Source organism: Tasmannia lanceolata, unplaced genomic scaffold (assembly GCF_043159265.1).
Source record: "Tasmannia lanceolata isolate RefF3 unplaced genomic scaffold, GAP_Taslan_0.1 ptg000023l, whole genome shotgun sequence".
Classification (NCBI taxonomy): Eukaryota; Viridiplantae; Streptophyta; class Magnoliopsida; order Canellales; family Winteraceae; genus Tasmannia; species Tasmannia lanceolata.
The window spans coordinates 2694409-2721898 of NW_027518700.1; the positions used below are offsets into that span (position 1 = coordinate 2694409).

At 39.7% G+C, this 27490-nt stretch overlaps 1 protein-coding gene and 1 pseudogene across 1 annotated transcript; one reads left to right on the plus strand and one right to left on the minus strand.

The window, feature by feature from the left end:
* Positions 1–128: 128 nt before the first annotated feature.
* Positions 129–27029, minus strand: LOC143856733 (methyl-CpG-binding domain-containing protein 9-like). Its single transcript, XM_077367011.1, has 10 exons — positions 26345–27029; positions 24439–24979; positions 23202–24290; positions 22108–22800; positions 20431–20736; positions 18687–19022; positions 9984–10082; positions 6407–6844; positions 1951–4380; positions 129–795 (listed from the first exon to the last, which is right to left on the minus strand). The coding sequence occupies exons 1-10, from the start codon at positions 26848–26850 to the stop codon at positions 556–558; spliced, it is 6678 nt and encodes a 2225-aa protein (XP_077223126.1). The 5' UTR covers positions 26851–27029; the 3' UTR covers positions 129–555.
* On the plus strand, positions 15380–16630 carry LOC143856149 (high mobility group B protein 6 pseudogene; annotated as a pseudogene).
* Positions 27030–27490: the final 461 nt, after the last annotated feature.

Genomic DNA, 27490 nt, shown 5'->3' on the forward strand with positions numbered 1-27490 from the left:
TATGCCTGCTATATGCTGTTACAGTTCATAAAAAGCTATCAGCAGTCAATCAAAAGAATGGAGTTTCAATATCATTTCTCCCTATAATATTGGAGAGAGAGAGAGAGAGAGAGAGAGAGAGAGAGATGAGAGATAAAGAATGATATATTTGATTACACCAGCTCAGTTTCAGCTTCTTTTACATGGTTAACTTAGTGTGTTGATATGAAGCACTCCCTACTGGGAAGCATTCTCATACAACAAGAACCTACCCGAACATTTCCTATTCATGTACACCTCAATAAGCACTCTAATTCTTTAACTCACCATTTGCTTGTTAGCATGTCAGTTGTGCTCTCTCTTTTATATACAGAGTCGCGACAGCGTCAACATCACCAGCGTGCCCGAGTCCTCCCCCTCGTCTGCAAGGAAAACCCGAGTGCTTTCCTCAAAAACCCAAGTGCTTTCCTTGAAAATAGTGAGCCCAAGGTGTGGTGTGATCCTTCACATTTACAGTGTAGCCATGCAATGGCACAAGATTTGAATCCTTAAAATTTTCAGGTGGAGGTCTCAAAATCATCCATCTGGGTCCTTCCGCTTCTTTCCGGGCTTGCTAGACTTTGTGTTGTCTACCAGGTCTGAACTGGATGTGTTCTTCTGATATACAATAGCAGCATCCAATCCATATATTCGAAGGGAAAGTGCTGAAATAGTGGGGGTCTTAGCTGCGGCAGTGAGAGATGACCAGTACCACCATTCATTTTTCAAGTACTCTGTCTTGATCATGCTTTCGAATATGATCGTCACTTGAATCATCTGCACACATTCCAGTAAGAATAGTTGAAATCATGATCCATGGGCAGCACTTAAGAAGAATAAAGACCTATTTATCGCTGCCGCTCTTCATTGAAACAAAAGTGGATGATGAAATCATACTAAAAAATTCATGAAGATGGATAATACTCAATGATAGTCCATAAATTTGTTGGCATAAATAGATACATAAACCATAAGCTCAGTTAAACATTGTGGTTGATATATTCTGTGGTTCTTTCCTTTTCTATTAAGGCTCTATGTTCTTTTTTTTCATTCAAAAAAAAAAGGAAAGAAAAAAAGAAAAGCCTAATAAAGATATAGAACTGCAAGAATAGCATCCTCGGAATGATGATACGTGGGCGTGTATTTCCACAGAAACTGACGCAAAATGCAGTGGGACTTGCTTGTTTTGATTATCTAAAGTTCTAAACCATTTGTTTGGTGGTCCCTGCGGTAGATTGGCCGTGGCCCAAAAATCTTAACAATAGGATGATCCCAACCCTTCGATTGCTGGACATTCTTAAACTGCCTTTTTTTTTACTCTCTGTTCTCTTTCAAAAAGAATTGAACTTTCTGAGTGCGTCTTATACTATGGATGCGAAATATGAGCATGCAAAGTACAACTGGGGCCAATTTGTTCAATGAACAAGTTACAAAACTGTTTATCTGGTAGGCCTTGCTATGGATGGGCTATATATCAAGATTCACTTTCATTGGAGGGTTAAAATCGTCAGATGGGAGTGGATTTTGATGCACGGCCCATCCATAGCAAAGCCTAACATTTAAATGGTTTGGATCATTGAACAAGTGGGCCCCACTTGCACTTTTGCCTGCTCATATTTTTCATTGGAAAAATGTGCATCCATTATCTATGTGTGTATCCATTTTATATGATAGGCCTATAAGATGAAGGGTCTGAATCAGGCTAATATCATCTGAGTGGGCCTAGATTACACTTCGCATAGTATAATTTTACATAAATATGTATGCATGTATATACATTTGTATGGATGCAAAATATTATTTCCAGCAAGCTCAAAAAAAATGTATAACGTCTATGGTATTAAATGATGAAACACCAATATAAGAGAACAATACAAGAATAAACAGGATATAAGTTGCAAGTGAAAAAGGAAATGATGAGACCCAACACACCTCGAATATCGATTCTGCAGATTTAACAAATGCGCGCCAAGCACATCTTCTTGAAAAATGAGCCCTTGATGGTTTTAGCACTTCCTCAGGCAAGGCAGCATCCATATCCAGTAAATTGATCTTGAGACGCCTGAGGATTTGAGAAACCTTACCGACAAGAGGACTCAATGATGACTCTGGAACTGTACAGCATTGACCAAGTTCCAATTCTGGAATTCTATTATCTGATAAAGGCACTAGCTCTCGGTCATTCACACAATTCAATGTGCATCTCTCAGTCTTTTTTGCTTCCTCATCAATAACATTTGCCACACATCCTTGAGGTGAGTTAATGTTTGCAACATTACTAGGGCATCCATTGACTGCCCCCGTGCCTTGAGATGAGGATAATATCATTGGTTCGTCAAGATCGGCTGACCCAAGAGTCGGGCCCACTTCATCTTTGTTAGCATCGATCGTCATAACGTTTTGTTCAAGGAAGTATGCAGGTGGAGAAGAGATGAAAGATGGAATCCCCTTTGTACCAATAAGTCCTATTTCTTGCACCAGTTCCCTATTAGAATTTTTTGTAATGAACTTACTGCTAATCTCATCAATGTCATAAGGGCAGGTTAGATCCTTCTTTTTAAATTTAATCAACCTAGTACTAAAGTCAAATTTTCCACTCTTTGATGCCTCGATGGCATCCACTTCCCCGGTATGCTCTTTTTCTCTTATGCTTTCAAGTCTCATCCCCTTGCCTTCTCTGGAGCTTTCATTTTCTTTACTTTCTTCAGGACCCGGAAAGTTTGAATTGCATCTTCCCTCATTATGCCCCTCGAGCTCTAAGCTAGTGGAAAACGTCTGGTGACATGAAAGACAGTGATATCTAGAAGGCCATACCGGTTCTAAGCACTCGCATCTGTACATTCTCTCATCGTAACTCGCTTTTGCCTTCTTCCCACGCTTTTTCAGAATGTCATTGGTTTCCAGCTCCATGCAAGGCCCGTACCTTTTCTCCAGTATGGTTGCGGCTTTAGTAATCAAACATTGAGGTGGTACATCTTTTTCACCATTGGAAGATTTTGATGCACTAACTTGAGGAGCATCATGAGCGTAGTTATCAGTTTGTTGGGACCTTACCCTTTGCCACTGTAGAATGGACTCCTTCAATTCTCTCTCTCTTGAATCACTAGCTGTCAACCTGCCAATCAGTTCATGAATTTCCATATCGGAATCATATGAAACCCATGTAAAAGAACTCCATATACCATCATTCAACTCATTATCAGATGAACTAGAACCATTAGAAGCTATAACACCAGAACTATTTGCACCGCCTCCATTCAATTTCCTCCTCTTCCTTTGGACAGGAGTACTTGCATCAACAACCAGGCAAGGACGTTTACTGAGCCTACTTAAAGCCCAGTATAAACGACCAGCAGAATCCGTACCCAAAAAGTCCCTTCGCAGAGACACTTTCCGAAGCTGTGACTCTAAACTGGCAATGGAGTCCTGCAGAAGTGAAATCTCATTCTTTAAGGACTTCAACTCAAGATTGCAGGCAAGTTGAGACTCGGCTGTATCAGGACGGACATTGTAGCGATGACCCACAAAATTATTATCAGCGTTAAGAGGCATTGTAGAGCCCGTAGGCAGAGGAGCTTGCTCTACCAGATAAGTTCTTGCAATATCTGATGAGAGAGAAGATCCCACCAAAGGAACTATTGAACCATTTCTTTCCACATTTGAATAATGATTTCCATTCACATCACTATGCTGCGCACTGAAGAATAATGTTTCCCTGTCAAACCCATCACTTTCTTGTCGCTGGACAATTGGCATAGGCTGTTGATTTTGCCTGTTAGAATCTTCTAGATTAGAGATCATGCAGGAAAGCAAATTTTCGAGTACCGGAGCCTTATCCATAACCGGGCCACCTTTTCTCGGAGTTCCAGTTTCTGTAAGCTTCATATTTGATGGGTCATAATGGACCAATGTTCCATTGTTACTACCATTAAGATGTTTCTCTGGCATGCTTTTCAGGTTAAACTGGTCCTGATGTTTATTGACATCATTTGGCCCATTCCCCCCGGGCCCACCCTCTATGTTTCCATGTGATCCATGCTGCAAATCAACAGAAAAGGCGTCACAATAGTTCAATCTGTTGCTCAAAGTTTGAAGCTGTCCCACCCATCTACCATGGTTTGCAAACATGGTAGCCATCCCTTCTCTTACGGTATCGCCAATTCCATTAAACATCCCTGTAACTTCCTTTTCAGTTCTAGCAGTCAATATTTCTTCTTTGAATTTTAGATTTCTCCATTCTATAGCAAGAGAGCGCAATTTCTGCTGGAAATCAGCTGACATGTCAGCACACTGGTCGAGGTGCTCACGAATAACTGCTGAGTTCAGCACTTCATCGCATAGAAACTTTAGCAAGAAAGTCCTCTGTATTGAACAAGAGCACATAATGTTATTTCTTTTTCATACCATCAAACGTAAATTCTATGTAGCTCTCATGATAAAAGGATACTAACAGTATAAAGAACATCGACAGGGAAGTTCAAAATAAAGGTCCTATGCACACTCACCAATGAAAGATGGTGTCTTTAACATTTGTACATTATTAATAGATAAAATATTATACCATATAATAGACTTTAAATAGAGCATAACTCTGCAAAGGCAGCCGTTCTACTAATCACAGCACACCTGGATTGGCCATGGGTCAATAGGCGCAAAACACATTTGTTAAGGGGGAAAAAAACTAGAAACAATGTAGAAACAAAACACGGGATGCACTTAAGTTTTTGTTGAGTTTCTAAACAACTGCGAAGGGCGGCCAAAAAAAGGCGCTCCCTCCCTAGGTCGACGAAAGCCATAGGAAGGGAGGCGGGTTCCCTCTCTCTCTCTCTCTCTCTCTCTCTCTCTCTCTCTCTCTCTCTCTCTCTCTCCTTTGCTGGTAAAAGTTGAGCCGTAGAGGCCGGATCTGGAACCATGGAGGCCAAATCTGGAGTGTGGCTCTTCCGTGAAGGCCAGATCTAGGGCCGTGGAGGCCGAATCTAGAGCCGTGGAGGCCGTGAAGCCAAATTTAGAGCCGTGGAAAACCGCGGAGGTTGCCGGAGGCCGTGGGTTGCTGGAGCCGTGGAAGGCCAGCCATAGGCGGTGCGAGGCCGTGGAGGTCGTGTATTGTCGGATCTGGAGGCCGTGGAGGATTTGGGAGGCTGTGGGTTGCTGGGTCTGGCTGTAGGAGGCCGTGGTTTTCGGAATCAAGATCGTGGGTGGTAGCCTAAGGACGGGCGTGGTGGCCAATGGCAATGGAGGTCGCCGGATTCTTGAAGATGGTGGTGGTGACTGAGATTCCTCTAGCGGAGATGGTTTTTGTAGAGGAGATGTAGGAGGGATTGGAGGTGATGACCGTGGAGAAGGAGGTGGTCGCGGCGGGGAGGCTTGCCGGAGAAGACCACCAGCCGAATTTTTCTGTGATACTGCACCCGAAAATGATGGCTTGGCGTACGATATGGCTATCATGCACGGTTACGAGCGCACAATAGCTATAGGTCTTAGAGTGGGATTTTTGAAAATCGAATTCGCCAGCTAGAATGTGGTGGAGAAGTCTGTGTGGCATGGCGGCATGACTTGATGGGGCCCCACAAATATGGCACTTTTGTTGGATTCGATACAAGTTAGGCTGTTGGTTAATGTAATGGGAAATGGAATGGGTAGCATACAACAGATATTTCTACTGTATGTAGAGGTTGTTATTGTTGTAGCCTGTTAGGGGACAACTTGTCCCTTCTTTGGCACTCTCTAGAATAATAAATGTCAATTTTAAAAAAAAAAAATTTGTAGAAACAAAATACAGTAATGAGCAAATCATAGTGACCACAAGTTAATTTTACTAAGAGAAAAATGTTAGGCACGATAGCATAAAGGGATCAATTTCAGCATTGTCAATCCCATGATGGTAAACAGAGAACGAATTGATAACAGAGAACCTCGCTATTCCATATATGTGTGACGCTAGGTGTTTTATCTTGTTAAACTATTATATATGGTTGTCTTGCTTATGCGAGTGTTTCTAGGTGTGTATTTGCGTGTATTCTAGTATTTCATGAACTTTTATCTTAAATTTATCTCGTTTCCATGCACTTCCATAAACTTCATGATTTTTAAGATTTCTATAGACTTCCATAAACTTCCACGAATTACTTCCACTTCTATGGGGGCCGATGTATCGACCGAAACCAAAGTTTGATTCTTTGATTGGACGTACGCAAAAGTCATAAAAGTACAATTGGGTACAAATGATAAATAGATAGCATGATATCAATCACTACATTGAAAAAATCCAAGAAAATAAAAATAAGAAATATAAAAAGCATAAACATATACACAGCAAAGGAAACATTAAAAATTATTAAAAAACAACTCTTTTCAGAGAAGAAGCCATCAAGAAATGCCACAAACAAACCTCTTCTACACTGAACTCCCAATACTCTTTTTCTTCCATCGTGGCTGCTAACTGATTTAGTGACTCTGAAAGAATACGAGAGTCATCTCCCTGATACCTCCTTCGTAGATGTTGATCAATGACCTGAATACTATGTAGTGATGCATCTTGACCTCTACATGGACCAGTAACACAAGAAGGACAGTACCAGTTCCCTTCGGGAATCCGTGCAAGTGGTGGATTCAAGCAATAAGTATGATACTCAGAATCACAAATATCACAGAGCAAGACAGAGTCATCATCCTTGTCAATGCCGCACACTTTACAGACTTCGTCTTCCCAGGGAGCTTTAGGAATTTCACTCGCACATGCAATAGCATCGTCCAATTCTTTCTGTGATGCGGCATTTAAACATTCAGGATCAGCACGCTTGGCAAATTTCTGGACAAGGCTGAGCACCTGCATTAAACAATGTGCAAAATTAACTCATGATAAGATACATACTGAGATACATGACAATTGGAGAGAAATAAACCAAAGATAGCTAAAAGATATCAATGATATATGGTGAAGGTTCTTTTAAATTTTGGCTGATGGGACCGAAATCTGAAAATTTGGGATTTTGGTTTGGATTTTGGCCGAAATTTGGTCTTTTGACCGAAATTGTAAAAATTTCAGCCGAAATGACCGAAATTTGAAAAAAAAAATTTGTTTTCGGTAGGGACCGAAACCGAAATTTAAAACCATGATCATGACTCAGCAATATCTTTTGCAAAATATCGAAACATGATATTGTCTTGTGACCGCGACCATACTACAGATTAAACTATGACAACCAAGACACTTAAAATTGGTTGGAATCTGTGTTGCTCGCTTTTCCGATACTTCAATATTAGTCATAAACTCCACAGACTAGCCATTAAAAAAAAACTCTATAATAGCGATGTCGCACAATTGCATTATAGGATAAAATATTGCATGAATACAAACCAAAGACGCCTTGTAGTTGTCAGAACACCATTTGCAGTGCTAAGTGGCAGAATAAAAATACCAGTCTCAACAATGGTCATGCTTATGGTCTTTACAAGGCTGCCTGAGTTATATACAGTATCTGAAATACGAGATCACATGTATCACCTCTACAAATTTATGTTGGTCTACAAGATCAAAGGTGCTGACAATTGTGTACAATTTCATGAACCTACATGTATGTTGATGAAAATTTTGAAATAACAATGTAACAAACACCAATAATATACAATTTTTTTTGGGTGTGGGAGGAGCAATGTGTCAACTTTATATTACCTCTAATATAGGTGCATTAAGTGAACAAAGACAATTGTCCATCCGTTGACCTTGTCTGCTACTTTGGCTATGAGCGAGGACCATTACCTACTTCCCACCATGGTTTTAAATTTTCATTGAAACTGACACGAAATGACCAAAATATTTCTGTTTCCATCCTCAGCGAAAAACAGATTGAAACCAAAAACTACGAGCTAGAGTGCTCAAACACATGGGTCCCACATTTTTTGTGGTGATCCGAACCATTCATTTGCCATCATAGATAGGGTGTGTACCAAAAATCAGGTCCATTGGATCATCCTAACCCCTCCAAAAGTGGAGGGCAAAAATCGGCAGATTTGTCGACAAACAGTGTCAGTCCATTTTTCCCTCCACTTTTGGATGGGTTAGGATTGAACGTATGGACCTGATTTTGGTACACACCCTATCTATATAAAGGCCTTCCAAATGAATGCTTCGGATCACCACAAAAAATGTGGGACCCATGTGTTTGTAGCACTCCAAGCCCATATAAGCTATATGAGGTCAAGCTCACGAACAGTTTTCCCTATATATATATATAAACTTATGGTGAGCTAGCTTGCCCAATCACATGGGTCCCACATTTTGGGGAGTGATCCAAACCATTCATTTGCAAGGCCTTATCATAGATAGGGTGTGTACCAAAAATCAGCTCCATAGGATCATCCTAACCCCTCCATTTGTGGAGGGGTTAGGATGATCTTATGGAGCTGATTTTTGGTACACCCCCCATTTATGTAAGGGACTTTCAAATGAATGGTTTGGATCATCCTAACAAAGTGAGCCCCCATGTGATTGGGCAAGCTAGCTCACCATAAGTTTGGTGAGCTTAAGCTCACCAACAGTTTCCTCTATATATATATATATATCTGTGTGTGTCTGTGTGTACATTTATTACATATGAATTATCAGACATGAGCAATAGTTCATATCACTAGGTGTTTCATCTTCTTCTTTTTTTCTTTTCCTTTTGTTTTTTGAATGGCAGGTGTTTCATCTTCTTAAACCATTACAAGTGATTTTTTGCTTATGTGATGTTTTTTTGTGTGTAATTGTGCTTATTCCAGAACTCCCTGAAGTTTCATCTTAAAGAGAAATTGTATGGTGCCCGACTGTAAAGTCCTGTGTGGCTGTGTGGGTGATACGATAAAAGTACCACCCTTGATGTTTGATCCAACAGCAGCCTCTTAAAAGTGAGCTGCTGCTGGATCAAAATATGAAGGGGTGGTCCGATAAAAATACCACCCTTGATGTTTGACCCAACAGCAGCCTCTTAAAAAGTGAGCTGCTGTTGGATCAAATATCAAGGGCAGTACCGCCCACAAGGGACTTGACTGTCAGGCAAAGGAGATAAAGCAGTCTACTGGAAGCTTTGGATAAGCTTGATAGTTTATGCGAGCAACCCAATTGCAATTTAAGTGCAATTTATAAGGAAACCCAACCCACTAGTTTGCGTGAACAACCAAAAACCATAAGTGTATTGGTGGTATACTATCCCAGTTACATAATTATATTTATATGAATTGCATGTAAAATGTGATGTATGTATTATGTATAAATATTTATATGAATTACATGTGTTATGTGGTATATACTGAATTATCAGCGCATGTCACTAGGTGTTTGGTCTTTTTAAATCATTACAGGCATTATGTGCTTTTGTGATTGGTTTTGTCCATATTTGTGCTTTTTCTAGAACTTCCTGAATTTTCATCTTAAACACCCACCATTTGCATATATTTCGTTACGTTTTAGTGATTTTACAGGAATTCCACCGAAGTTTCCATTCCAAGAAAACATGTTGCATTACTACTACGACCGGAATGCATACCGAAACCGAAAACGAAACCTAAAACATTGCTTCCCACTTGGGTTTGTTGGCATCCATTGGGAAGCACAAAAAGTGCTTTAAGTTTCGATAGCAGAAATAAATAAAGTGCATTCACATCCTGGAAGAATCACAAGGGCTCTTTCCAATATGTCAGTTTGCCTTGTGTCCCTTCCAGTTTTGTGCAGGGTTTATATGATACACTATGGAAGTTTAGAGCAACTACTATGTAGCATGCCAGTTTAATTCGTGTCCTATGCCCACTGTGCGAGACCATTTGATAAAGCTTCAATTGCTCTTATTATAGGAAGGTGAGGAACGCAATAAATTTCATCATGTTAAAGCCATTGATGCCTCAAAAATTTGAACAACGTAACCTGTCTGTAAACAAGGAGACATAATACATAGCTAGCTATAAAAGAAACAGAGATACAAAAAACAAACCTCCTTTTCGTATAATGACTCAAAAGTTTGGGATAAAGTTTCAGCTAGTTCAATAAGATCAGATCGATCCTGGTAAGCAGTACATATATTATGCCAAACCTGCATATAGAAAGAAAGGTAAGAGATAGTGATATGGGTTTCAAATATTAAGATGCATACAATACTAACATGAGTTGACCATGAACAAAAATATCAATGTTATGAAGCAAAACTACATTCATTAAAATTCCAATGAAGCTAGACAAGAAAATGAACCACCAATAATTGAGACGCATAACATCATAGTATACAATTATACAACCCTATCTTTATCAATAATAAAACTTCTAAGTACCAAATTATCGATCCAACAGAGAATTCAGTCCATCCAATCCAGAGAGAATCTAATTAGAGAAATCAATGAACCAATGTGCTCCCTCCCGCAGCACCCTGAATACAAGGAAGAAAAACCAAAACAGCCCTGATAGTTGACCTCGTTATTCCCCTTAGTTTTGCTTCTTGTGGACGAAAAAGTTGAGGCTTATTTTCCCATAGCATCATCTCCTTTGAATGGGCTATCTTCTCTTGGGAGCCCAAACTACACACATTCCAAGGTAAAATCTTCATGCGACAACAATTAGAGAGATTCCCCTCCAGCAATCATGTCCCTCCCCCCCCCCCCCCCCAACCCAAAACACACACACACACACAGAGACAGTTACTTTTACCTCAATTGCTCCCTGACTGTCTACTAGAAGATGTACCATCATAGTTCGCAATGGTTAGGACACCCCATCTTTAGAGATCAAGAGGGTACATGCACTAAACACATAGTGACTAGTGACTAATTCATGAATTGAAGAAAATGGTCTCGGTTTCTCAAGAGCAGAGCGAGAGCGGCTAGAGTTCACTTCAGGAATAGGGGTTGTTGATGTAGTTGCTTTTAGTTTTCTTTTCTTTTTTCTCGAGTTGGTGTATATATAATATATAAGAGAGGGGTCAGAAGAAAGAATCAATCGATTGTAGTAGCCTCAACTCTAAATCAACCACCTGGAATTCTCGCATCTTGTCTGTGCAAGAGGCTCTCTCATTTGTTTGTCTCTAATTTCAGCTCTAAGGAGAATGCCTTTGATTTCCTTTTTCATCCAAACAAACAACAACCCCAGAGCTTTCCTGACCACTATGATATGATTATCCACAAGATCACAAATTCCCTCCATTCTAAATCTCAATAATTTGAATTCTCCGGCCCTCTCCAATAAAAAGGTCAATAATATCCTTCGACCACCAGACAATGGCTAATGGCTAATTCTCTGGGAGTCATGTCCCCCACGGCTTCCACAATCTCTATATTTGCTAACCGATCCTCACATTGTAGCTAGGGGTGCAACTCGGGTCGGGTCGGGTTGGGTTGAGGCCAACCCGAACCCACCCGAAGTAGCACCATCTCAACCCTAACCCGACCCCCAACCCGAGGAGGGCCAACTAGGGGTGTTCATTGTTCGGTTATAACCGAATAACCGAACCGAATTGGTTCGGTCGGTTCGGTTTGGTTTTTTTCCTTTTCGGTTCGGTTTGGGTTTTTTTTTTTGAAAATTCGGTTATTCGGTTTCGGTTATCTCAAAAAAAATCAGTTAACCGAAATAACCACAATTTTGATAAAGACCATTATTTTATTTTATTTTAAATGCTATATGGGCACTCCGTAGGATGATCAAAACCGTCCATTTGATTGATCACAACTTAATTAGGGTGTGCTAAAAAAATCATTTCGATTGGATGATCCTAGCCCTCCGATCGAAACCGAGATTTTGTTTTTTTCCCTCTTTTTCTCACACTATTTGGTTAACCGAAATAACCAAATTTTTTATTGGTTCGGTTTTTTAAAATTTCGGTTCGGTTTCGGTTACCGAAATTTGATAACTGAAATTATTTCGGTTATCAAATTTCAGTTATTTCGGTTCGGTTATAACCGAATAACCACCCCTAGGGCCAACCCGAACCCAAACCCGAAACCAAACCCCTAACCCGACCCGACCCGAATTCCAACCCGAGGAGAGAAGAAGACAAAAAGAAGAAAAAAACACAAAAATGCTAAGACGAGAAAACTTACCTGCTACCGTGGCTTGTAATCTTCTTTCCTCCTTATTCTGGTTTGGGTTTACGATTAGAAAGCTTTGCAAAAGCCATTGTTGTACGTCGAAGGAGGAGATAACTTCTGTGGGATTTTGCTTTTCTCAAGAAGGAGATAACTCATAGACTTTTTTACAGTTTATAAAAAAGAGAGAGTAGCCTTTTTTACAGCTTATCAAAAATAAACAGCTGGCAGTTTTAGGTTTTACTTTTCGGTAGTGGTAGACAACTGGAGTAATTGAGCAAGTAAACGGTAAACCAAAAGTCTATAACTCATTTATGAGAGTTTTGACTGTATAAGAAAACAATAAAAAAAGGATGCTCTCCCTCCAAGTCTCCCCTGTAATTACTAAAAATCGGTAAAAAAAAAGAAAAAACCTCCGGTTGAGAGTCGGGTCGGGTTGCCAACGCCTCAACCCTAACCCAACCCGAATTAAACTCAGGTTGCCATTTTCCAACCCGAACCCTAACCCGACCCGACCAAGCATCAACCCAACCCGGGCAAAAAACCGGATTCAACCCGTCGGGTTCAGGTTGAGCCCGCCCAAGTTGCACCCCTAATTGTAGTTCACTGTTCTCCAAGTTCAATCTTCTTTAAAGTCCCGTCTCATTATCTACTGAATCAGGCTTGTTTGTAGGAGCATTTGAAATATCCCCTCCAAAAGCCACTTCCCCCTCTTCCCTCACAAGGTTGTTCATTCTTTCAAACATATTCTCAGACCAGGACACACTATCGTGAGGCAAAATAGAGTATAGAATAATTAAAGTCCTCCTCATCAATGTGAACACCAACCTCATCTTCATAGCAGATGCCACCCTCGAACGAAGCAACTCAGAACTCATTGCTAGCAACTACCTAAACTCGAGCTCGAGCTCATAACTAGGAGATAGCGAGAAACAAAGGGAAAGCGCAAGTCCTCCTTCGCCTCTATCTAAGCAATTAGTCTATGAACTAAAGAGCTTCCTATTCCTTTAGAGGAGGAAGACATGAGGAAGAGTAACTCTAAAGGTCAAGGAGTAAGGGAGTAAAGGAGTACTCGAATTGAATATAACCTTTCTAACCTTTACCAATAAGACCTTTAAGAAAGACAGGGAACAACAGCAGGAATAACAGAACTAGCTGCCTACATGAACTAGTTGCGGCTAGCTCACTAGCTGATAGAGATTGAACTACTGACTTTGAAACCGAGTAAGTTTATCCATGTTCGGAAGAGGGAAGTCGTCCTTTGGGCAGGCCTTGTTGAGGTTTTGGTAGGCGACGCAGATCTTTCTCTAGCCATTTTTCTTTTTGACTGAAATGAGATTGGCCAGCATGGGAATAAAGGTCTCATTTCACAAATTTTGCCTAGACAAGATATGCCTTGCAAGATGGAACACCGGTGGATATGGTCTTCAACCCATTAGGAGTACCTTCGCGAATCAATGTGGGACAGATATTTGAATGCTCGCTCGGGTTAGCGGGTTTGTTTTGGCATTCCCCTTGCCTTATGTCAATTCCCTGCCAAGCGTCCCTCTTGCACTCAGGGGCATAGCCGTGAAATTCTCTACCATCCGCATCATGCAAGGACTCAGGAACATCGTTCTGGTTAGGTGTGCATAGCAGATCTGTTACAGGATCAATTCGGATTGGCTCTGGTTAGTTTAGAAAATGCGGTTCAAGGAACTACATGTGGAGCAATCAGGCATAAATTGATACTGACTCCTCATAAAGAAATGGCTCCCCAAGGTCAAGGAGACCCTGAAAACTATGGAAAATAATATTTCCTATAATTTTTTTCTGGAATTTTTCCGTACTGTTTGGTTGCCCCGACGGATCCATTTTCTGGATTTTTTTTTAATATTGTTTTGTTCTGTTGGGTAGACAATGATGGGCAGTGAGGGGACTATCTCTAGCCAATGTCGATCTAGGTCAGATATGCCCAGTTTGGAATGCTATTCCATGCACTCCCCTGCCCTCTCCCCATAATGGGATCACCATTCCTTTTGTAATGATTACCCACTTTTTCTTTGGTGTCTTATTGCGATGAACCCAAACTGAAAAGCCGTCAACCACAAGCCTAAAAGGTGGCGCAAGTGGAAGAAGTCTTTGAAAGCAGACCAATTTTGTTAAACGATGAACCAACAGTTGATTCAACATTTAGCAGTTCTATCTGAGAAAAATCATCTACTACAGGCTTCTCAAAAAAGAAATCCCGACCTCTACCTTCACTGTCGTTGTAGTCTCTAGCATCCTTTGAACCACCACTCCATCCCATTTCTTCAACATCAAAACTCTGCCTCATACTAGCCCTTTCAAAAAGATCTCTCTCTTTGATTAAAACCTAGAAAAATGCAACCAATTACGCTCAGCAAGAAAGAAAAAACCAGTTGGGGAAAAAAAAAAGATCGATCCAGTAATCAAAAAGTAAAAAAAAAAATCAGAACCAAAATGTATTAACTATTAAGGCTTGTTGTATATTTGCAAAGGTCCAGACACAGTACCCCTAAGACTGTCGGAAAAATCAAAAGTTTTCATTTTCCGACCTTTTTCCAGTCGACATTTCAGATCTTTCTCCTCAGCTCTGTACCGGCAATTCTTTTGTCGTTTTCCTACTGTCGGCCTGGTCTACTGCCGGCAACTAGAACCAAGCTGCACCCTACAATAGATCTTATCTGGCGATAGTCGAATGGCCGGAAAACGGCTATAAAAGGGAAAACGACCGGCGATCTGTTGGTTCCAGCTTGTTCCCCCCAATACAAGCAAGCAAACAAGTAGCAATAATTTTCATCATTGGAAGAGGGTGGATTTTTCAAGGTCAGATGTGAAGGTCGCACAATTTACTTTGAATGACCAAGAGAAGGTGAGGAAGATGGAGGAGAGAATGGAGGAAGGTATGGGAAGAATGTTGGGGTAAATAAAGTTTCTAAAAAAACTCCCAATAAACAAGAATTTTAATTTTCTTGGAAAAGAAAATAACAAGTCCAGGTGAGTTTTCTTCTTTCCCTAATTTTTTTATAGAAAATTTAATTCTAGAATTCTAAAAGTCTGATAAAGTGGTTAACCAAAGAAAGAATTGTCTATTTTTCAGGAAAAGTTTTTTTTTCCAAAAAAAAGAAGAAACCCTAGATCCAAACATCCAATAAGGGTCATTTACATAATATATAAGGCAGCAGCCTAACTGCAAACTAAACAACACACGGAAGATACTACAGTGATCTCCAATTTATTGTTATGTTACAAGGAAATAATTCCCAATTTTCAATGAAAGACGATCAATGCCCTCTTCAGCCAATGCAGTCCAACCATGGCAGATGTTGTCGTTGAGATGCCAAAAGACGCAGACCCTGCTCCTCCCAAAAGAACAAAGACAAGAAAGCCAATGAAGCAAAAAGAAGCAACAGCAAATGAGACCGACATCTTAGCGGGAAACCATTCCTCTTCTTCCCAACTTCTCTCCTTCGCAGATGCCAAAACAAAAACCGAGGTCTTTCCTTGCTTCTCTTACCAAAGAAAGCAAAACTAACAACAAAGTCAAAGGATGGCAAGCAATTTTTTGCAAAGGAGTTGCAAAATGCAAGACAAGCTCAAACATATGCATCTCAGGAAGGAGAAGGCCAAAGAGTTCCTGAAAAAGAGGGACAAGATGTTGAAAATAAAAGAGGAAGAACTTGAAACCAGGGAAAAAGAGCAAGAGAAGCTTCAATCAGAGCTCAACAAATTGCAGAAACTAAAGGAGTTCAAAGTTCAAACCAAGCATGAGCTTTCCTTTTGTCCAGTCTCTAAGGGACAAGGAACAAGAAAAGAATAATGTTTGTCCTGAAGAAGCCATGTCCAGCGTATGGCGTAAAGATCAATGGAATAAGACAAAGAAAGAGAACCCAGATGTGAGGTTTAAAGAAATCTCGAACATCCTAGGAGCAAAATGGAAGATCCTAAGCCCGGAAAGAAAAAAAACTATGATGAAAGGTATTATGCAGATAAAGCAGCTTACTTAATCATAGGGAAGGAGAAGCCTGAGAAAGCAATGAAGCTTCCTGAAGAATAGCAAAAACACTAGACATAAATGGAGTTGTTTAAACAATATCTTCAGTTCAAACAAGAAACAGATAAAAACAGCACAAAGACAAGGAGAGAGAGAGAGAGAGAGAGAGAGAGACCCTTTAAACCCCAACAAGCATCCGTCAGCTTTCTTCCGGTTCAAAAATGAACGCCGTGAGGCTCTGCTTGCAGATAATAAGACTGTCTTGGAGGTCGCCGAGATAACAGGAGAGGAATGGATAACCATGACAGAAGAAAAGAGAGCCCTTATAAGAGATAGCAAAGAAACAGAAGGAAGACTACCTGAGACAAACAGAAGTTTATAAGCAGAAAAAGGATGAGGAAGCTGCAATTCTACAAAGGGATAAAGAGCAGCAAAAGAAAGTTCAGACACAGAAAGCCTTGCAACTGCTTAAGAAGGACAAAAACAGAGAATATCATTAAGAAAATGAAGGAAGAGAAAAACAGAGATATCATTAAGTTATTTTCTTTTATTTTGATGGCGGGTATGACTTAAATTGGTTCGATTGAACATAACTGTACTGATCTTTTCTTGTCAAGTAATTTTCTTTAATTTTGATGATACAATGAAAAGACATTCAAAAACTTTTTTTTATCTCTGATATAAATTTAAAAAAAAAAACTCAAACATGCTCCTAGGAAGACATTTGAAATAAGGATTTAACTCTTGCCGAGGTCTGAAACTTGTTCTGCAGACATGGAGATGGCCTCTTTTCCTAAGCAATTTCTTTCGATAAATCTTTCTTCCACTAACAAGTACCCGGCTAAGCTTCCATTAAACTATGAAGGCCCATAAAAAGAGCTCCACCTTCTGCTTCACATGAGTATGAAAACACCTTTAAAATCTCACCTTTGTGATTTCTAAACCCAACAATCAACAGCCCCCGCCCCAATGCTGTCTGGACCTGGATTGCCTTTCAAACTCCCATCAAAATTAAGTTTTATGGCGTTCAACAGTGGGGGTTTCCATCTTGCTACAATTTTTTCAGATCTTCTACTACTCCAACTCTCCAACTGCAAAGAGCATCGCCAGAGGAAAGACCCTTAAATCTCCCTACAAGTGCCCAATTAGCTATGGGTATTTAATGCCCAAAACATTTATTGAGGATGTAGTCAAAACACGCACAAAAAAAAATCAATTATACATATGAAAAATAAATGGAAACAGAACCCAACGAAAATATAACTGGAAGGAAATAGTTCTGGCATTGCTATAAAGTTCCTCGAGATTCCTGCAAGAAGATACTAGGAATTAAACGAAAACTCTAGCAGAAACAGGATAATTTAACTGGGAAAATCCAGCTATAACACATATCATTACAATATTTGATGGAAAACTTGAAGACAAGCACAATACACCAGCAGTGTTGCATGGATTCGGATTCGCGTGTCGGGATCCGACACGGATTCGAGATGTCAGATTTGGCAAACCCCCAAAATTAGGATTCGGATTTGGTAATTTTTAAATAAAATAAATTTTAAAAAATTTTAAAAAAAATAAAATAAAATATATATATATATATATATATAGAGAGGAATAAGATTGTACGCTCGACCGTACCTAAAGTTAGGTACGGTAGAGTGCCAAATCACATGGGTCCCACATTTTTGGTGAGCATCTAAACCATTCATTTGCAAGGCCCCATCATAGATAGGGTACATACCAAAAATCAGCTCCATAGGATCATCCTAACCCATCCATTTGTGGAGGCCAAAATGGACAGACAGTGTTTGTCCACAAATCTGCCCATTTTGGCCTCCAGTTTTGGAGGGGTTAGGATGATTCAATGGTGCTGATTTTTGGTATGCTCCCTATCTATGATGGGGCCTTGCAAATGAATGGTTTAGATGCCCACCAAAAATGGGGGACCCATGTGATTTGGCACTCTACCGTACCTAACTTTAGGTACGGTCGAGTGTACAATCCTTTTCCTCATCTCTCTCTCTCTCTCTCTCTCTCTCTCTCTCTCTCTCTCTCTCTCTCTATATATATATATATATATATATATATATATATATATATATATATATATATAGAGAGAGAGAGAGAGAGAGAGACACACACATATATATTCATGAAAATTTTGAGGGTACAAGGTTGAGGCGAGTTTTGTATTAAGAGAGTTGACGGAGGAAGGGGGTCGATGTTCGAGGGTCGAGGCACTAGGATTTTTATTAAAAGAGTACGCGTTGTGCTTTCATATAAAAAAAAGTTAAGAAAATACGTTTAAAGGGAAAATATATAGGATTCGCATTTCAAAAGAGACAATTATGAATCGGATTCGCCCGAAAAAAAAAGGATTCGTGCGGGACACAGCTACGAAAAGAATTCGGGTGTGTCCCACGTGAATCCATGTCCGATTCAGATGCGGAGACGTGTCGACACGGATTCAGCATAGGGGGGCAAAGAATCCATGCAACATAGTACACCAGTTATCAAGCATGTAAGGAAAGCTTATATTCCAACTAACAAGCAAATGTGGTATCAAAGAAACCTTGAATTAAATATTAGTTCAATTGAACCAAGTGCAAACACATAACGGAAAACAGACCTCCCGAACATCCTCGAGGAAAGCCTCATGAGATCCACCATAGGCCCCAACAGCCAATCTTAAATCAATTGTCCGAAAATCCAGAGGACGAGACACCATAGCAGGCGATCCAAGAATACCCTCATCCTCATTATCATTAGGGTTTAACATAGTTGTTCCCAACAAATTACAGAAGACTTTTCCTTCATCTGCAATAGCAGCACGGCGTAGTATGCTCCGACATTGTTTCATAATCATAGTTGAAACAGGATTAACACTTTCCTCTTTTTTTACTTTAATGGATTTCTGTTGCAAGCTTTCACCACATACCTCTGCCAGCACAGCAAGAACAGCTTTCTGTACTCAATCAACAGGAAACAATACTTGAATCAGACTAAGATCCACTAACCATTTCAAAAAAGAAAAAGAAAAAGAAAAAAAACAGAATAAGATCCACTATAAAGAAAATCATTGCAGGGAGAATAATAAACAAGAATATGTACTAAACTAGGACTGCTCGGTCACATTATAGCATACATTGATGGCAAATAGAAATTCCTTCACGTGACGGGAAGATTCTAATGCTTAGAAGATATGCAACGGATCCATGTATAATTGGATGGACAAACATTGAAAGAGGGAACTGAACCACCAACAATAAAAGCAGATTACAAGTGAAAAAAATATGGTTTTACAGAGAGTTAACAAGAACATACTAAGCAATATTCACCGTCACACATTCTGCAATTCCCATTCTGGGCGTTTAGCATTGTTGCACAGATATTAAAACTAAAAGAGTAGGTAGGATGGACCATTTAGACTGCTCCTATTAGACTTTTAAACAAATAACGTTTACTAACTTCGGGCTCATATATACACAAAAAAAATCAAGAGCAAGGAAAAGTAATAAACTCACGAAAAACTGACAAAGATTTATAGTAGAGTAATGGCACTCTACAAAGGTCACACGTGCATTATCATGTCACCACTTCCATAGTGGAAGGATATTATAACTAAAGGACAAGGTAGGATAGACTATGTAGACTGCCCATATTAGAGTTTAGAAAAATAACTTTCATTAACTTCGGACCCGTAAAAACCAAAAAAAAAAAAAAACGTTAAAAAAAATGCAATCAACTCATAAAAAAAATGAAACTGAGATTTATAGTGCAATAACAATACTAAAAAAAAAAACACATAACCTTTCCTCCCGAACGAATCGCAAGGTTTTACTACAAATATTGGCCGTGGTCTTTGTATTAGGGGAACTCAATATCTCTATACACTTTAATAACAACAGATGAATGAGCTACCTCCCATGCCAGGGCCCAAAAACTGTAACAAAGCACTGACCAGGTAATTGTCAGCAAAATATCAACCACCAAAGCACAAGCTACATGAAAAATCATTATCAAACTGCCATGAACTAATTACAAGTGTCTAATAACTTTAAAAACTGTGCACAAACAAATTCCATAATAGTCATTTGCATGACCATATTATCAACATAAATCACATCATTCAGCAACAAGAAATTTCAAGGATACAATACAAGAACCATCAAACTCCAAAGCCTGGTTTAAGCAATTACAGCAAGAACTAATATGGCACGCGAAAACTTAGTAAGAAAATAATGGTCCTTATCAAAGCATGCTACCTACACGTATATTAAATGCATATGCTTACACATTAATTACAAAGCTAACCCCATGACCAGGTCTGATTTCTGAAACACAACAAATTTGATATAGAAAAGTTACTACACCTTGGTAGGCCCTGATGCATTGCCCTTGTAAACTTCCTTACTGATTGAGTGCTCCAAAATTTTCCTTGCCCACTCTGGTGGACCTCTATCCAAAGCATCATAAATACACTTTCTGATCCTGGTTCCAACATTTGTGGGTAGTTTCCTCACAGGTTCCAGCACTTGTGCCCACTCAGGAAGACCACTGCCACTCCTTGGAATGGTCTCATAAGCACCATTTGCTTCAGAGTCTTTGTAAGCTACAGGCCAAACTTCATTTTCCCTCTTCATAGAATCAGAAATTTGCCTTTCAGCCTCTGCAAGCAGCTGATAAGCACGTAAATTAGTGCACCCACATCCAATAATAATTTTGCAAGAATCTTCAGAGTTCTAGCATAATCAAAACTGTTAATTTTGCAGAGTATTTTTTTTTTTACTGGTGTGGAAGCATTTGACTTGCTACACATAGAAAAAATACTGTTTGACACGAATTTCAAAATACAAAATAAACAATATAGATTGTGTCTATCAGACAAAAGAACCAGCACTGCAGTTCTAAATAACAAATATGTGAAAGAACAAGGTCAAAAAGTGGTGAAGAGACAAAAGTATTCGCTGTCTTTATGGAATTTTAAAACAGCAGAAGGATTTGCAAAAATGAAAAAAAAAAAAAAATTCAATGGATGGGAAACAGAAATGTAAATCAGGGCACATGTAAAGATGTACTGAGAGAAGTAATCATTTCATGTGTGGTCAACATGAAGAAGATGATAAGACTATCTAGTCTGGATTTTGTCAATCGCTTGAGAAAGTTTGAGAAAGTCAGGATTAGTATTCACACTTGATACTAATCGCTTGAGAAATTTTTGCTAGGAATTTGCAGATTTATTTGAAGCTTGATTACTTAGTATTAAATTAAATATATAACAATATCTAGCCTGGATTTTATTATTTTGGAACTTGTTTCAATGGATAATCTTGATTGTCAATTGAATTGCAACTGATGAGCGGTTCAGTTTGCTTTAGATTGGAAGATTAATAGCACTGTCAATTTTCCTCGATGTTTTTGCTATAGTTCGGAAGACTAATAAGCCCTATCAATTTTCCTGGATGGTAATGGGAGAAATACCCAAGGTGCAAATAAACTAAGAGACTAACTCTAAGTTCATGACCCTCAAGATCAGAGATTGTAAGGCTGGTTTCCAATGCATGCAGCCTGCCATCTAATTATAAATCTCCAAAAAGGCAATACCGGCTGATTTGTGACTCATAAGAAGCTGACTGCAAACTTCGCAAATCTTCACCTATTCAAATGCATATGCTTTGAACAATAAGAAGAATGACAGGATGTCGGCAAAATGCAAATTAAAAGCATAATTAATTGCTCTTGCACCACCTGAATCTTATGAAGTTACTAATCTTTTGAAAATTGAACAAATGCCAGTAACATAAAATTATAAGAGGAATGCAAGACTGAATGGCTCCCTTACAAAAATAGGATTAAAGGGCGCCCCCATTGGTGGAAAGTCACCAAAGTGCATTTAATGTTCAATGACTATTACATGTTATAAATGCACATGCACTTTGGGGACTTTCCACCTATGGGGGTGCCCTTTCATCAAATTTCTGCAAGTGCGCCCCTCATTTTAGCATTCCTCAAATTATAAAGATGATTTAACACGTTGTTTTCCATCTTACCACTGCATCTGCTTCCATGCCAGCCACACCAGCAAGGGACCCACAAAGTACCCCGCCATCACCTTGTAAGCAGCGAAAAACTTTTCCACCCTCTCGACTGTTTATCTCGGCAGAATCAAAGTTACCATCCATAGCTGAAACAGCTAAGATGTATCTCCGAGCTAGTTCTGGCCAAGTCAGTTCATTAATAGGAAGCATATCAACCTTTGATTTTTTCACAGAGATTGAGTTCTCTGCATCTTTCTTTCTTCCTCGCCTAGATTTTGATTCTCCGGCAACGAAATTAGGATCCGCGAATCCTGCAACCTTAGATTGCAGTTCACCTACCAAAACTTTCAGAAGTGAGACATGAGCCTTTGTTAAGGCGACACCAGTGCATCTCCCATAAGTACGTGATGCTAATCTAGCTTGAGCAGCTTCCTTCATAGACACTGTTTCCATTTGAATGAATGTGCACGGGTTCTCCGTAGGTTCTGTTGAATCACACTCTCTGGTAGGGGATAAGTTGTGACCGCCCGTATTCTCAGTTCTTACCAAACCAAGGTCCTTACCTTCTTGAATTTCCTTCTCCAGTTTCTCGAGAAAATTTGAGCCATCAAACCAGGGATCTATAAGTTCCTCTTCAAGTTCCTCGAATGATAAAGGTTCTTTGAGACCCAAAATCTCATGAAAACGTGATAGTAACTCCCATACCTAAACAGACAAATAAGACAAAGGGTAAAGAAAAGGGACCCAGCACATACAGTTTTGTATCAAAATGTGGAGATTAATTAGTTCCTTGAAACAAAGGATCAAAGTTTTAAATGCCGGTTTCAGCCACCCGGTTTCGGTGGAAATTTAGCCGAAATCATGTAACACTTTGACAAGAAATTCGGTTTGTTTTTTTTAATTTCCACCGAAATGTATAAAATTTTGGTGAAAATTTCGGTGCAAATCTTAAATTTCAGTGAAATTTTGTAAATAGTGAAAAACAAAATTTTCAGGGAAATCCATTAAAAATCCGATTCAATTTACTTTCGGTTTCGGTCCAAACCGGAACCGAAATATTTCGGCCGAAATTTAAAGCTATGCAAAGGGTATTGAAGTGGATAAACCTGGACAACATCGCCAACCAACTCAGCTGGAAGCTTGCTGCTCAAAGGCCGGCCAGGAGGGAAATAGTGATCCAATTCAGGGCCTTCAACCAAACCCTGTTTCCTGGAATTTCTACCTCTTCTAAGCCAACCATCAGAGGCCTCGATCCCCTCACGTTTTCGTTTATCCCAAAGAAGACCATTTCCATCTGTTTGAGATGTTGAATAGCAGTTTCTCTTGTTCAAAACTTCATATCGAGAACAGGCCTGAGCTCCAGGAAGCTGCTCTATGATTTCCTGCACAAATTCCAAATCCAATCCAAACCTATCCTGTTCTAACCATTTTGCCAAAGCAACACAAGACGTTTCAAGCTCATCGTCACTTCGAATTACACGTGGAGTGCCAATAGGACCAAAAGAATTGCAAAATTTAGCTAATTGACCAAGACTATCGGCAGTTTTGGCATTTGCATCATCCAAGTGTGTTCCACCTATACCGTGCTCGCAGAAAAATTGAACACTACCTGACTGCTTGTAGACTTTACGATAAGCATCAACTAGGGTGTCTGATACCATTCTCCATGCCGAAAATGACGAACTTCCTTCAACCCAGAATTCACCAATTTCATCGTTCAAAATTAATCTTTTTTTAGAAATTTCACCAGATCGCTCAGGAAGGCAATTAAATTGAGGTTGCAAATTATCCCCCGTCTGTGTTTCACAACATAACAAAATATCTTGCTGTGACGGACTAGGATCAGAGAGCATCATTTGAATATGATTATCCTCATCATCTTCCACATCAATAGCAATGCTATGGCTTTCTACCCTCTCTGTATCTTCGGCTTTGTTGAGGTTCAGAAGTGAGAGGACTGTTGACCCACTCGGGACACCCTGTCCCGGACATGGAACTCTTCTAACCTTGAAAACAGGCCCAAAATCACCACCATCTGATACCTCACAATTAAAAAGCGACCCTGTAATCCTATCGTGCCAACAGGATCTATAACCTATAGGCCATATCTGGCTGGTGTCGTGATATGCTGGTCGCAAATCAACTTCTCCCGTACAGAGAACAAAGAAATCTTCATATTGAACGGGAAGGCCAATCTGGATAGACATTACAAACATGCAAAGCAAAAATCCATGAACAGCAAACGGAAACATCAGGTAAACGCATTATTGTAACTCAAAAATCATGAAAATAGCATAAAATTAGACCATGCCAGAACATTGAATAAGACACATTAAAACTTACATTGAGGTGGTGGGCCCCACAGCTCCCATTTTCCCAAATACCAGCTGCTGTAATATTTCCATTACTCTTGACATCGCAGGACTGGGATTCGATAATCTCAGAATTGCATGCAAGCTCCCCGCTACACACACTCCTTACACTGTCTTGATTCTCAGTGAAACTATTGATTTTTGTAAGTCTAGCTAAGTCCTTTCTTCTTCGACGGAGAGGCAGCCCTTTCTGTACCAAAACAAAACCATCACTTCTATCTTCAATGTCTATAGAAGCACCGTTTGACACCATCAGATTTGATGCCGTTACAGCTGTATTATTAATGTTAGGCCTCCGTCTAGGAGGGGTACTCATCGTTGCATCTTCAAAACTTCTACTTGAAGGTAGCCCATGGGGCAATATTTCATCTGACCCGGCTTTTAAAGCGGAATTCACCAAAACAGATCCCTTCCCTGTATCAAATCCATTCCCCGCATAACCCATATCCGAATTCGACATTTGTGCACGAAATAAAATGCCTGTAAAGGGATCTTCATCCGGGGTGTGCATTCTACATGGCATTACAAATGTGATCAGTAACTATTTATGGCAATGAGCATTTCAGATCTTTCTTTTTACCACTGAAAAAAGATATATTTATTATGACAGATAACAAAGATATATATTACGACATCTGTCACAGCAACGGAACCTTATTTAGCAGTAGCATAGTCCATAAAGTAACAAGGTTTTGTCGTCTGTGTCGTTTCCATCGACTAGGGGCCTATTTGGATGCCACAAAAATCGATCTTTTATGTGTGAATGAGATTATTTTTTGCAAATGGGACATTAACGCTGCTTCCGAATCCACTAACTAAGGTAGATAGAAAACTATTATCACCAGTCTTTGCATATAAGGTTACATGCAAGCAAATAGCTTTTAGGGTATCCAAAAGAGGTCATTATTTTATCAACAAAATTTCATTTTTTTTTTGTAGGGCCTATTTGGATGCCACCAAAATCGGTCTTTATACGAGACTACGATTATTTTAAGTTAATCTAATTTGCAAATGGGATATCAATGCCACTTCTGAATCCACTAACTAACGTAGATATAAAACTATTATGACCATTATCTGCATATAAGGTTACATGCAAGCAAATAACTTTTTAGGGTATCCAACAATGTTTCAAAAAACGGATGGGGGTTAAAACGCAGGGAAAGCAAATCCTAGTCAACTCGGGACAATGCGGTTGAGTACTTGGTTGACACAGCTAAGTACTCGTTTGACACGGCTAAGTACTCGGTTGATGCGGTTATAACTTGTGAGAGTTGAAGGAGTTCTGATTGAATTTGTATTTCAAAATACGGACTTGGACAAGAACGGGGCCAGCGTAAAAGGGAGTTGACTTGAGAGAGAGAGAGAGAGAGAGAGAGAGAGAGAGAGAGAGAGAGAGAGAGAGAGAGTCCGGTATGACGCGGGGGAGTTTTGAAACTATGGTGTCCAAAAGAGGCCATTATTTTATCAACAAAATTTCTTTTTTTCTTTTTTCTTTTTGTATTTGAAATACCTAAAAAAACAAATGAAGGGATATAATGTAACCAGCATATTAATCAATTTAAAACACCATGTTCCAAAAAAAATAAAAAAATAAAAAAGAAAGAAATGAAACTAGTGTATGAAAAAAAAAAAAAAAAAAAAAAAAAAAGAGGAAAATTCCTGAGAAATGAAACTACATTTCCATCATTAAACAAAAATTACATACCATGTTACCACCATAATTATACAGAAAAAAGTAAAACAACAATAGAAAGTTAATTTACCAAAAAAACCAACAAAACATTCAAAAGGGTAATTAATGTATGGAAAAATCAGAAAAAAGAAATAAAACTCATAAAAGAAAACAAAGAAACAAAAAAGCATAAAAAAAATACCTTCTACTATCTAACTCTTCCCTTCCTTCCCCTTCACCTTCCCCATCACAAGGAGGCAAAGCATTAATATCCAAAAGCCTAACAGAACCTCTCTTCTGACCGGCCGTACCAAGTTCCCACCGGTTACTTCCGGTCCCATTCTTCACACAATCTTCACAAACCCAATCCTCAAGGGGACCCACTTGACCCCGCCCCACTCTCAGACAGTAGAGGTGGAACCCACGCTCGCACCCGTCACAAATTAGGGTTCCAGCGATCGATTCAGGCCGGGTATAAAGGCCGCAGAGGCCGCAAGGGAGGATTCCGGCAAAGCCAACATCGCCGGGGAATTCAGCCGGCGGGCCGGAGGCCGGGAAGGGGTTGGATTGGTATTTGAGAACGAATTCTAGAGCGGTGGAGGCAGTTTCGAGTGGCGGAGAAGGGATCTCGTTTAGATCTATGGAGAGGATGATCGGACGGTTCTCGTTCGTCTTCACGTCGTGAGGGTTTGGATTTTTGGGCTCCATTTTAGAGAGGAGATTTGGGGGTTTTGTTTTGTGATGGCATGTTTTTGGAGGAGGAGAAACGGAGAAATCGGAAGGTGGAGATTTTAAGGGGGGCTGAATTTGGAGTTTGGTAGGGTTCGAAAGAAGTTTGTTTGTTTTTTTTTAATCTCTCTCTCTCTCTCTCTCTCTCTCTCTCTCTCTCTCTATCTCTTCGAGTGGAGAAGGAAAGGAGGGAAATGAGGCGGAGGGAAGAAAGAGCAAGGATCGTGGTAGATAGAAGGGAAAAAGTGAAATTGAGACACGAGAGTTTGTTTATATGGGGAGTGAGTAAAATGACCAAGATACCCCTCGTACGAGGAGTCACAAAGCTTGACCAAGACAGGGATAGTAGAGTTGCATCGAGTGCATTCTAAATTGTGCCCCGCAGGAATAATATTTTCCACGATAGGAGATTTTTTGGGTTCTCACACGGGAATGCTGAAAGAGTAAGCCATGATTCTACAATAGAGGAGGCTGTCACTCTTTCTTTCACTGGGCCACTTCCATGTACCTTATAAAGAGCATGGTTTAAAATCTCGGTTTCGGTAACTGTTTCGGACATTCGGAAAACCGAAATTCTGAAATTTGGTACTCCTGTTCGAAATTATGAAATTTCGGCCGA

Excerpts from the sequence above, each read along its gene's own strand:
- LOC143856733 (XM_077367011.1), bottom strand. The coding sequence starts at position 26,850 with ATGGAGCCCAAAAATCCAAACCCTCACGACGTGAAGACGAACGAGAAC. Across the intron at positions 10,083-18,686 it reads TCCTCGAGGATGTTCGGGAG|GTTTGGCATAATATATGTAC; the intron begins GTCTGTTTTCCG and ends TTCTATATGCAG. Across the intron at positions 796-1,950 it reads CTGCAGAATCGATATTCGAG|ATGATTCAAGTGACGATCAT; the intron begins GTGTGTTGGGTC and ends GAATGTGTGCAG.